Genomic DNA, 12,745 nt, shown 5'->3' with positions numbered 1-12,745 from the left:
AAGAATAGGGCCTATCACGTGCAGCGGTGGGAAAGTGTGTATGGATCCAGAAGAAATGGCAGAGGTACTTAATGAAAACTTTACGTCAGTATTCACTACGGAAAAAGATCTGGGGGATTGTAGTGGGGACTTGCAGCGGGCTGAAAAGCTTGAGCATGTAGATATTAGGAAAGAGGAGGTGCTGAAACTTTTGGAAAGCATCAAGTTGGATAAGTCACTGGGACCAGATGAGATGTACCCCAGGCTGCTGTGGGAGGCAAGGGAAGTGATTGCGGAGCCCCTGACAATGATCTTTGCATCGTCGATGGAGACGGGAGAGGTTCCGGAAGATTGGAGGGTTGTGGGTGTTGTTCCCTTATTCAAAAAGGGGAGTAGGGATAGCCCAGGAAATTATAGACCGGAGAGTCTCACCTCAATGGTTGGTAAGCTGATGGAGAAGATCCTGAGAGACAGGATTTATGAACATTTGGAGAGGTATAATATGATTAGGAATAGTCAGCATGGCTTTGTCAAGGGCAAGTCCTGCCTTACGAGCCTGATTGAATTTTTTGAGGATGGGACTAAACACATCGATGAAGGGAGAGCAGTAGATGTAGTGTATATGGATTTCAGCAAGGCGTTTGATAAGGTACCCCATACAAGGCTTATTGAGAAAGTAAGGAGGCATGGGATTCAAGGGGGCATTGCAGTGTGGATCCAGAACTGGCTGGCCCACAGAAGGCAAAGAGTAGTTGTTGAAGGGTCGTATTCTGAGTGGAGGTCAGTGACCAGTGGTGTACCTCAGGGATCTGTACTGGGACCCTTGTTCTTTGTGATTTTTATTAATGACCTGGATGAGGAAGTGGAGGGGTGGGTTAGTAAGATTGCAGATGACATGAAGGTTGGGGGTGTTGTGGATAGTTTGGAGGGCTGTCAGAGGTTACAGAGGGATATAGATAGGATGCAAAGTTGGGCTGAGAAGTGGCAGATGCAGTTCGACCCAGATAAGTGTGAAGTGGTTCATTTTGGTAGGTCAAATATGTTGGCGGAATATAGTATTAATGGTAGGACTCTTGGCAGTGTGGAGGATCAGAGGGATCTTGGGGTCCGAGTCCATAGGATACTCAAAGCAGCTGCACAGGTTGACTCTGTGGTTAAGAAGGTACATGGTATATTATCCTTCATCAATTGGGGAATTGAATTTAGGAGCCGTGAGGAATTGTTGCAGCTATATAGGACCCTGGTCAGACCCCACTTGGAGTACTGTGTTCAGTTCTGGTCGCCTCACTACAGGAAGGATGTGGAAGCCATAGAAAGGGTGCAGAGGAGATTTACAAGGATGCTGCCTGGAATGTGGAGCATGCCTTATGAAAGCAGGTGGAGGGAACTCGGCCTTTTCTCCTTGGAGAGACGGAGGATGAGGGGGGACCTGATAGAGGTGTATAAGATGATGAGAGGTATTGATCGGGTAGATAGTCAGAGGCTTTTCCCCAGGGCTGAAATGGTGGCCACAAGAGGACATAGGTTTAAGGTGCTGGGGAGTAGGTACAGAGGAGATGTCAGAGGTAAGTTTTTTACTCAGAGAGTGGTGAGTGTGTGGAATGGGCTGCCGGCAACGGCGGTGGAGGCAGATACGATAGGGTCTTTTAAGAGACTGTTAGATAGGTACATGGAGCTGAGTAAAAAAGGGCTATGGGTAAGCCTAGTAATTTCTAAGGTAGGGACATGTTCGGCACAGCTTTGTGGACCGAAGGGCCTGAATTGCGCTGTAGGTTTTCTATGTTTCTATGTTTCTATCTCGAGGCAGTCTGCCTGGGCACACCTTCCGCTAGCTGCTTCCAGGACCGACGGATGGCCACCTTAGCTAGCTCCCAGGAGCAAGTTCACCAGGATATCCTCAGCCCTCCTTGCCCCCCTCCTCTGGGACCAGCTCTGCCACCCCCACCTGTTGAACAAGCACCAACCACCCCCACACCCCGTCCCGTCTCACCGTGTTGAACTTCAGCTCCATGTTGAGGACCCCTCCACTGTCCAGGACGGGCATCAGACTGATGACGAACACGGCTGGCTTGTCAGGCGGGACGGAAATGTTGGGCCCAAAGAATATGTAGAAGTGGACGGAGAAAGTGTCCAGCTCATTCCGGAGGGTGGGCCGCACGGGCCAGCACCGGTCTCCCGCGGCAACGCCAGCCCGCTGACCCTCGCCCTCCGAGGAGCCCGTCCCCGACTCGTTCAGCTGTGGGGGCGCGAACCCAACGATGGGGAGGCTGTCGAGGATGGAGGGGTTCCCCGGGGAGCCGAACGACTGCGGCATGTTCAGCGTCGGGGTGATCGCCGCGGAGATGCTCTTGGAAGCAGCGGGCTTGGAACATTCTGGAAGGGAAAGGAACATGTCTCGTTATCGCGGGAGCGGGGGCTGGAGCTGGGGGTCATAATTCATCAGCCGCAGGTTACAGGGGTGAGTTAGTGGGGTGAAGCTCTGCTCCCATGGTGCGATGCTCCCTCGGTACTTCCCCTCCCACGGTGCGGGGCTCCCTCAGGGACTCCCCTCACAGTGTGACCCACCCTCAGTACTACCCCTCCCACAGTGTGACTTTCCCTCGGTATGGACCCTCCCACAGTGTGACTCTCCCTCAGTACTGCCCCTTTTTTTTACAAAACGTTTATTCACTTAAAGCACTACAAAAAACAACCAATATCAATTACATTACCTCTAATACAGAAAGAAACAGCTAAGCAAAACTAATACCCGCAAAACACACACGCAACACTACACCCCCTACCGCAACACACAACACCTCAGATCAGAATCGCATTGAAACCGTCCACGACACACGCAATCCTGAGGGGCCCACCGAGTGCGGAACTTGGTCAGTACTGCCCCTTTTTTTAAGATATAAACATTTATTCACTAAAAGCACTACAAAAAGACAACCAGCGTCAATACACGACATCTAATACGGAAAAGAAGAAACTAAGCAACGACGTACTACAGTAGAGAATGCAAACTAATACTAACGAAACACACACGCAACGCTACACCCGTTAAACGCAACACGCAACACTTCAAATGATAATCACGTTTGTACCGTCCACGACACACGCGATCCCCTGAGGAACCCACCGAGCGCGGAACTCAGCTAGGGTGCCCGCGGAAACCGCGTGCTCCCTCTCTAAGCACACCCGCGCACGCACGTAAGCGCGGAAGACGGGCAGGCAGGCAGACCTGCCGGTACCCACAGTACTGTCCCTCCCACAGTGTGACACTCCCTCAGTACTACCCCTCCCACTGTGTGACCCTCCCTCAGTATGGACCATCCTTCAGTACTGATGCTCCCTCAGTACTACTCCTCCCACAGTGCGATGCTCCCTCAGTACCGCCCCCTCCCTCAGTACTGCCTTTCCCACAGTACTGCCCCTGTGATAATGTGGGGCACCCTCAGTCTGTCACCATCTTAGGTTGGGTCCTAAGAGATCTGTCCATTGCATTTGCCTGCTGAGAGCTTCCAGCATTTTCTGGCTTGACTTCAGATTTCGATCATCTGCAGTAGTTTTGATTTGAAGAGTGCAGAGAACATTTACGAGGATGTTGCCAGGACTAGACAGCCTGAGTTATAGGGAGAGGTTGGCCAGGCTGGGTCTTTATTCCTTGGAACGTAGGAGAATGAGGGGTGACCTTATGGAAGTGTTTAAAAGGTGGACGGTAACAGTCTTTTCCCCAGGGTAGGGGAGTCCAAAACTAGGGGGCATAGATTTAGGGTGAGAGGGGAAAGATTTAAAAGGGGCCTGAGGGGCAACTTTTTCACGCAAAGGGTGGTGGGTATCTGGAACGAGCTGCCAGAGGAAGTGGGTGAGGCAGGTACAACAGTATCATTTAAGAAGCACTTGGACAGGTACATGGAGGGGTGGGGCTTGGAGGGATATGGGCCGAATGCAGGAGATTGGGACTAGCTGGGTGGGCACCGTGGTGAGCATGGACTGGCTGGGCCGAAGGGCCTGTATCCGTGCTGTATTGCTCTATGATTCTATGACTCAAATCCAGGGTCCTACTTTCCTCTAGTTAAGAAATTGACAATTTTTGGGGGCGGTGGGTGGTAGGGAGTGTAACCAGAGAAGGAGGGCTAAATTATATTGATAATCCTAACTGATGTCATTTGGAACCTAACTGTTCAGTAAAGGTATCCATGGCTGTTCACCTCTCTCAGGAACAGTGTGAATGGGGGAATGGGAAGAGGGGAGAGTAACTCGGGGCAGGGGCTTCAGGGGGCTGCTGGGGTGGGGGCTGGGAAGGTGAGGTGAGTGGCAGAGACTAAGGGGGGAAGGACATTGTTTACATGACACCCCTTTATAGAAAAGTGATTGCGTTTGCAGTGATTGGCTGGTCCTTCCTGCAAAATCTCTTCGAAACACTTCAAACAAGGCCATTGTCTGGTATGACTCAGATATATAATGAGGCACTCCCGGCACAGACAAATAGGGAAAAGGATTTCTCAGAGCAGCAGAAAGAAACAAAATTATATGGTATGACTGATTCAAATTGTTATATCAAAGTGTAAAGGTAGTAGGTATAAATGCACAGTAATTGGTACAGAGTTAACAATAGATATGTTGATAGAGATATAATGAGAGAGTTAGGAAGAGAGAGATATATATATATATATAATATATATATATATATATATATATATATATATATGTGTGTGTGTGTGTGTGTGTGTGTATATATATATATATATATATATATATATACAGAGAGAGAGAGAGAGCAGAGAGACTTGTGATATAGAGAGGTGGTGTGAGGAAGCAAAAGAGAAAGAGAGAGAGAGAGAGAGAGCGCTAAAGGGAATCAAGAAGGAGTGTAAAATGATGGGCAAGAGATGGATAGAGAGCATGGTAGAGAGATAGGCAGGATGAATGAGAGAGACTGAGAGGGAGGGAGAGACAGTCAATGAGAGACAGAGAGAGAGATTGGGAGAAAGAGAGGCTGAGAATGAGAGAGAGAGAATGAGAGAGAGAGAGAGAGAGAGAGAGAGAGAGAGAGAGAGAGAGAGAGAGAGAGAGCAAGGATGTGAGAAACTGACAAAAAGAGAGTGTGTGAGCGATAGAGTCCATAGCCTGAGAGATATGTCGATGGAAGGCTATTATTGTTTGGCCGGCCCTATTAGTTTATGCTCATAAGGAGAGGTTGCCTGGGAAACCGTACCATGAGACTGGACGTCAGGTTAATTCGTAACTCAAATGACTAAATACTTGAGAGCAACAGGGCATGTAAGATGTGTAAAGTGTCCTGGACGCAGGGAGTGTGTTCATCCACTCAGGGCAGCGTCGACCAGAGAAAACGACTGATCGAGAGTGAGGGAGCCTCAGTGATGGGGAGGGGTAGCATATGGCGCCCGCCCCTCAGGGGGAATGATTAACAATAGGTATCATTTATTATAATCATCTCAAAGACTGTAGAATAAATCACGAGTGGATCTTATATTTGACTCTGACCCATCAGATGTGAGAATGGGAATCTCAGGTCAAAGCATCTCCGTCTCACCTTCAACTGAAACCCTCTTCCTTGCCTTAGCTGCCTGCAGCCTCCACTACTCCAAGGCATCCTCTGAAGACCCAGCCCGATCCGAAACTCATGTTCAGATCCCAGGATGGGCTCACCTACCCTCCCATCTCTGTAACCTCTCCGTCAGCCACACTGCTGTCTGAAGTCAGAAGCCTGCCATCAACCAGTGTGAACAAGTTGGGCCAAAGGGGCCAGTTTCCATGCGGTCTCACTCTACAACTCTGTGATTATGACGTCCTCACTGCCGTGTAGTTCATACTCCATATGTCTTCATGATGAGGAAGCCACCCAGCCTACTGAGTCAATGTCAGATCACAGAGCAGTTCCATTCCCCCAATAATTCCCCCTGTAACCTATTCTCTCCCATTCCCATCAACTCCTCCCAGATTCTACCCCTCACCCACACACCAGGGACAATTTACAGTGGCCAATTAACCCACCAACCAGCACTTCGTTGGGATGTGGGAGGAAACCGGAGAACCCGGGGGAAACCCACGCGTTCACAGGGAGAACCAGAGATCAGGATTGAATTGCCATCTCTGGGTCTGCAGGGCTGTGCTGCTGGACTGCCTGGGTGATATTAGGAAGCACTTGAAGGCAGTGTAGGTCACCAGCTCTCTGCCAAAGGCATTAGAAGGAAATATGAGATTAATAATCTTCTGTGATTTTTCTGAGAAACCGAGAGAAGTGATGAAGATAAGGTTAAGCGATGATTTAATTAGTTGCAGAACAGAAAGTGCAGGAAATACTCAGCAGGTCAGGAAGCATTGGTGGGGGGAGAAATGGAGTGAATATTTCAGGTTCAAGACCCTTTGTCAGAACTGGGAACGTGAGAAAACCTGTTGCCTGAAATAAAAATAGAAAATATAGATGCACCATAGAGAGCATCCTATCGGGATGCAACACGGCTTGGGACGGCAACTGCTCTGCCCAAGACCATAAGAAATTGCAGAGAGTTGTGAACGCAACCCAGTCCGTCACGGAATCCAGCCTCCCCTCCATGGACTCTGTCTACATTCGCTGCTGCCTCAGGAAAGCAGCCGACATAATCAAAGACCCCACCAACCCCGGACATTCTCTCTTCTCCCCCCACTCCCGTTGGGCAGAAGATACAGAAGCCTGAGAGCATGTTCCACCAGGCTCAAGGACAACTTCTATCCCACTGTTAGATTCTTGAACAGACCTCTCAAATGCTAAAGGATTAACTCTTGAATTCCTGATCTCACAATGCACCTCGTCGTGGCCTTGCACCTTATTGTCTGCCTGCACTGTACTTTCTGCATCCATATTCTGCATCCTCTTTCTAGCTACTACCGCCATATAATTATGTACGGCATGATCTGTCTGGCACGCAAACAAACTGTTTCTCTGTACACGTGACACTAATAAACCAATACTAATATCAAAATGTAGCGGTTAGTGTAATGCTTTACAGTGCCAGCAACCAGGGTTTGATTCCGGCCGCAGTCTGTAAGGAGTTTGTACGTTCTCCCCGTGTCTGCGTGGCTTTCCTCCGGGTGCTCCGGTTTCCTCCCACATTCCAAAGACGTACGGGTTAGGAAGTTGTGGGCGTGCTATGTTGGCGCCAGAAGCGTGGCGACATTTGCGGGCTGCCCCCAGAACACTCTACGCAAAAAGATGGATTTCACTGTGTGTTTTGATGTACATTTGACTAATAAAGAAATCTTATCTAAAATCCAGGAAATATGCAGCAAGGCCTTCAACATGAAATGTTTTCTCTCTCCATAGATGCTGCCTGACCTGCTGAGTATTTCATTTTATATTTCCAGCATCTGCAGTTTTTTTTGACTCTGTGGCTTAATTGAATGTTGAAGCCAGCTTCAGAGCCTGATGCCCTCCTCTGTCCCCAGCCCTCCTCTGTTCCCAGCCCTCCTCTGTCCCCAGCCCTCCTCTGTCCCCAGCCCTCCTCTGTCCCCAGCCCTCCTCTGTCCCCAGCCCTCCTCTGTTCCCAGCCCTCCTCTGTTCCCAGTAGGGGACAGGGAAAGATGTTTATCAAGTGAAGACTGTGCTACAGGTTACAAGACAGATGGATTTTGTAATGATACTGACAGATCATTACCTGTACGATTGAGCTGGATTACAAATTAGTTTTACAATGGAATTTAAGCCACACAGATCACTGAAATATAATTGTAGGTCTTATTTTAAAAACGGAGCAATCCTTATTTCTCCATGCCCCCGGGTCCAGCGAATATCTTTCCTCATTTGGTAAGCTGGATGACATTTTAATTTAGAGACGTGAAATCATGAATAAAATAATAACCTTTGAGGTGGTAGCGACCACAGAATAGTTATGGCATGCGGGGTGAGGAATTATTGCAAAAGGACACTCAAGGCTGCAGTAAGTGTTCACGGAATCTACAAGGCTGCTTGTTCTATCCAGGTCTACAAGCAGAGGTCCTCAAGAACGTCAGGGCCAGCTCTCTCTGTGGAAAATCCCCGCTGCTCTCTCTCTCTCTCTCTCGGGGGGGGTGGATGAAACACTGACATTTCTATAGCAACGTTCGGGTGCCCCAGTGCACTTCACAGCCAGTTAGAGACTCGGCAAGTGTCATCAGCACTGTTACGTAGGAAATGCACCTGTCAATTGGTGCACACTGAGATGTTTTAATTATACCGTATATCATATTTCTTTACATCAAACTTTGCCCCATCGAGCCAACTCTTGCTCAAAGGTCACTCCGTTCACCACTAACTTTCCCTGTAAACTATTCTCTCCACCTTCCCATCAACTCCCCCAGATTCTACCCCTCACCCACACACTGGGGATAATTTACACTATTGACCCACTGACCCCGCACGTCGTTGGGATGTGGGAGGAAACTGGAACACCCAGGGGAAACCCACACGGAGAATGTGCAAACTCCACCCGGACAGCTCCAGAGGTCAGCATTGAACCCAGGTCTCTGGCACTGTGAGACAGTGGCTCTGCCCACTGTGACAGAGTCCCACAAACAGCAGAGCAGTCAGCTTCAATGATATTTTAGTGCTTTTCTATCCAAGGATCTGCTATGTTTCACATGTTACCTCTCTCTCTCTCATGTTAGACATTTGAACTTTATTATAAGAGGATCTGAGGAACATAGAACATAGAACAGTACAGCACAGGAACAGGCTCGTCAGCCCACCATGTCTGTGCCCACCATGATGCCAATTAAACTAATCCCATCTGTCTGCACATGGTCTGTATCCCTCCATTCCCTGCCTGTTCACGTGTCTGTCTGAATGTCTCTTAAACATTCCCATTGTGTCTTCTTCCACCAGCTCCCCCGGCAGTGCGTTCCAGGCACCTACCACCCTCTGTGTAAAACATCTGCCACGTAAGTCACGTAAACCTGCCACGTAAGACTCCTTTAAACTTTCTGCCTCTCACCTTAAAGTTTCACTGGGACGTTGCCTGCATTAGAGGGTATGAGCTATAAGGAAAGGTTGGGTTGTTTTCTCTGGAGCGTTGGAGGCTGAGGGGAGACCTGATAGAAGTTTATAAAATTATGAGAAGAACAGATAGGGTAGACAGTCAGAGAGTAGTTGATATCTGGAACGTGCTGACAGATACAATCACTACGTCAAAGAGGCATTTAGACAGACACTTAAATAGGCAAGGCATGGATGGATATGGTCCTAATGTGGGTAAATGTGCTCTGCTTTGCCCAGGACCACAAGGAACTGCAGAGAGTTGAGGACACAGCTCAGCACATCACGCAAACCAGCCTCCCCTCCATGGACTCTGTCTGCACTTCTTGCTGCCTCGGTAAAGCAGCCAGCATAAAGACCCCATCCACCCGGACATTCTCCCCCGTCCATTGGGCAGAAGATACAAAAGGCTCAAGGACAGCTTTTTGCCGCTGTTATAAGACTTTTGAACGGTCTCCTAGTACGATAAGATGGACTCTTGACCTCACAATCTACCTCGTTATGACCTTGCACCTTATTGTCTGCCTGCACTGCACCTTCTCTGTAACTGTAACACTTTATTCTGCATTCTGTTATTGTTTTCCCTTGTAAGATAAGATATCTGTATTAGTCATATATACATCGAAACAACGACCTCAATGCACTGATGTGATGAAATGATCTGTATGAATGGCAGGCAAGACAAAGTTTTTCACTGCACGTCAGTACGTGTGACGATAATAAACCGATTTGTTTACCACTTTACCAAATGGGATGAGTGTAGATGGGCAAAAAGGTCAGCGTGGACATGATGGGCTGAAAGGCCTATTTCAGTGCTGTATAACTCTAGATTTTCCCTCAAGTGGTAGCACCAAAGCAAATTATCTGGTCATTACAGCATCGTGGGAGCTTGCTGTGCAAAAATTGGCTGCTGTGTTTCCTACAGTACAACAGTGACTCACACTTCACCATAGCTGTACTTCAGAAGTACATCACTGTTGGATAAGTGCTCTGGGACATCCCAAAGTGCATTAGGAACACAACTCTTTCTTTTTTCTGCAGTATTGGTGGAGAGATAAGCATTGCATCAGTCATCAGGGAACACTTCCTGTTCTGGCTGAGTATAGTGCTCCAGGATTCCTTACCTCCGTGCGAGAGAGCAGGAACGTCCTTGGTTTTGTCGACTCATCCGAAGGATGAAATCTCCGGCAGCGTTGTCCAACGGTCCCTCAGTACCTCCCTGGAACCTCAGCTTCTCTCTGGGCTGGGATTTGAACCCACAATCTCCTGACTCGGAGAGCTGACCTAGAACCTCAGTAGCCTCGTTGGTTGTTTGGGGTGATACAGTACTATAGCTAGTAGAGCCACTGACTCACAGCTCCAGAGACCCGGGTTCAATCCTGACCTCAGGCACTGTCCGTGTGGAGTTTGCATGTTCTCCCTGTGACCGTGTGGGTATCCCCTGGGTGCTCCGTTACTTATAGAATATAGAACTGTACAGCACAAGAACAGGCCCTTTGGCCCACCATGTTGTGCTGAACATGATGCTGAATTAAACTAACTCCCTTCTGCCTGCACATGATCCACATCCCTCCCATCCCCTGCACATCCTTGTATCTATCTAAAGGCCACTATCATATCTGCCTCCACCACCACCCCTGGCATCCTGTTCCAGGCACCCACCACTCTGTCCCATAAGCCTCCTTCCCCTTCTCACCTTAAATCCTCCATTACTTGACATTTTGACTCTGGGAAAAAGATTCTGACCGTCTACTCTATCTATGCCTCTCATAATTATATAAACTTCTATCAGGTCTCCCCTCAGCCTCCACCGCTCCAGAGAAAACAGCCCAAGTTTGTCCAACCTCTCCTCATAGTTTATACTCTCTAATCCAGGCAGCATCCTGGTGAACCTCTTCTGCACCCTCTCCAAAGCCTCCACATCCTTCCTGTAATGGGGTGACCAGGACTGCACACAATATTCCTCTCACATCCCAAAGATATGAGGGTTGGTGGTTTTATTGGTATTGGTATTGGTTTATTATTGTCACATGTACCAAGATGCAGCGAAAAACTTAGTTTTGCATGCCATCCATACAGATCATTCCAAAACACAAGTACTTTGAGGTAGTACAAGGGAAAAGCAATAACAGAATGCAGAATGAAGTGTTACAGTTACAGAGAGAGTGCAGTGCAGGCAGACAATAAGGTGCAAGGGCCACGACAAGGTAGATTGTGAGGTCAAGAGTTCATCTTTAATGTATAAGAGGTCTGTTCAATAGTCTTAAAACAGCAGGATAGAAGCTGTCCTTGAGCCTGGTGGTACGTGCTTTCAGGCTTTTGTATCTTCTGCCCGATGGGAGGGTGGAGAAGAGAGAATGTCCGGGGTGGGTGGGGTCTTTGATTATGTCGGCTGCTTTACCGAGGCAACGAGTAGACAGAGTGTGTGGCTGGTTTCCGTGACAGACTGGGTTGTGTTTGTGGCCGCTGTACATTGCACCAAGTACATAGGTGAGTCGAGGGAGTTCATGAGATTGCGGGTGAGATCACAATGGGATTAATGTAGGATTGTTGACACTCAGCAGGACTTGGTGGACTGAAGGGCCTGTTTCTCTGCTAAATCTCTCTCTGACAATCTCCCGACCTTCCACCAGTTTCCATGATTAAGCTCAGCTCCCCATGGACTAACCCTCTCTCCACACCACCAGCTGCAGGCGTTGGCACTGTCAGCTGTTGCCTACTTCCTGCTCCGACTGTGGCTACGGACTGACACAGCGGGCGAACTGCCACTCGGCTCCCTGACAATCCCCAGGGGGAGGACAGAGAGATAGGTGATAGGTGTGACAGAGCAGGGGTGTGCAAAGGAGACGGTGCTCATCACTGTTCTCTCGTGAATATGAAGCTATATAACCGGAAAACCTTCCGTTCGTGACAGATTGAGGGAAAGGACATTCAGTAATCGGCAGGGTGGAAGCGGATTTAGAGGTCCCCTTTAAATCTTTCCTCTCTCACCTTAAAGCACCGTGGTTTCAGGTGGAAAGTCAACAGTCTGAAGCATCAACTCTCCACAGAGCAGAGAACAAACTGCTGGAGGATTACACCACGTCACAACATCTGCAGTGTCTTGTGTCTCCAGCTCTCCCCTGATACTGCCTGAGTCAGTGGACATCTGCCAGGCCTGGAGAACTGTAGCAGGGAGGAGAAACTGTTTACGCACCCCCCCCCCCCCCCCCAACGATACTGCCTGACCTGCTGAGTGTTGTGGAATGAGGAATGAGTGTCAGGAACCCACTTACTGAGAGTGCAGAATATTCCTGGATTAGAGAGTATGCATTACGAGGGGAGACTAAGGGAGCTAGGGCTTTACTCTCTGGAGAGGAGGAGGATGAGAGGAGACATGATAGAGGTATACAAAATATTAAGAGGAATAGATAGAGTGGACAGCCAGCGCCTCTTTCCCAGGGCACCAATACTCAATACAAGAGGGCATGGCTTTAAAGCAATGGGTGGGAAGTTCAAGGGAGATATCAGAGGAAGGTTTTTTACCCAGAGAGTGGTTGGGGCATGGAATGTGCTGCCTGGGGTGGTGGTGGAGGCAGGTACATTGGTCGAATTCAAGAGATTGCTGGATAGGCATATGGAGGAATTTAAAATAGAGGGATATGTGGGAGGAAGGGGTTAGATAGTCTTAGCCGAGGTTTAAAGGTTGGCACAACATTGTGGGCCGAAGGGCCTGTATTGTGCTGTATTGTTCTATGAAGAAATATAAATACAGCATGGAAAAAGGCC

General features: G+C 48.6%; 1 protein-coding gene across 2 annotated transcripts in view; it reads right to left on the bottom strand.

The window, feature by feature from the left end:
• The window catches only part of tmem8b (transmembrane protein 8B), a 97,513-nt gene that overhangs the window by 23,900 nt on the left and 60,868 nt on the right, over window positions 1–12,745 (bottom strand). For both annotated transcript variants that reach the window (XM_052019880.1, XM_052019881.1), the window contains exon 6: window positions 1,970–2,352. In XM_052019880.1, coding sequence (XP_051875840.1) covers window positions 1,970–2,352 — 383 coding nt within the window. The remainder of the gene's footprint in view (window positions 1–1,969; window positions 2,353–12,745) is intronic.

Source organism: Pristis pectinata, chromosome 7, assembly GCF_009764475.1.
Source record: "Pristis pectinata isolate sPriPec2 chromosome 7, sPriPec2.1.pri, whole genome shotgun sequence".
Lineage (NCBI taxonomy): Eukaryota > Metazoa > Chordata > Chondrichthyes > Rhinopristiformes > Pristidae > Pristis > Pristis pectinata.
This window is presented reverse-complemented; position numbering and strand designations above follow the sequence as displayed.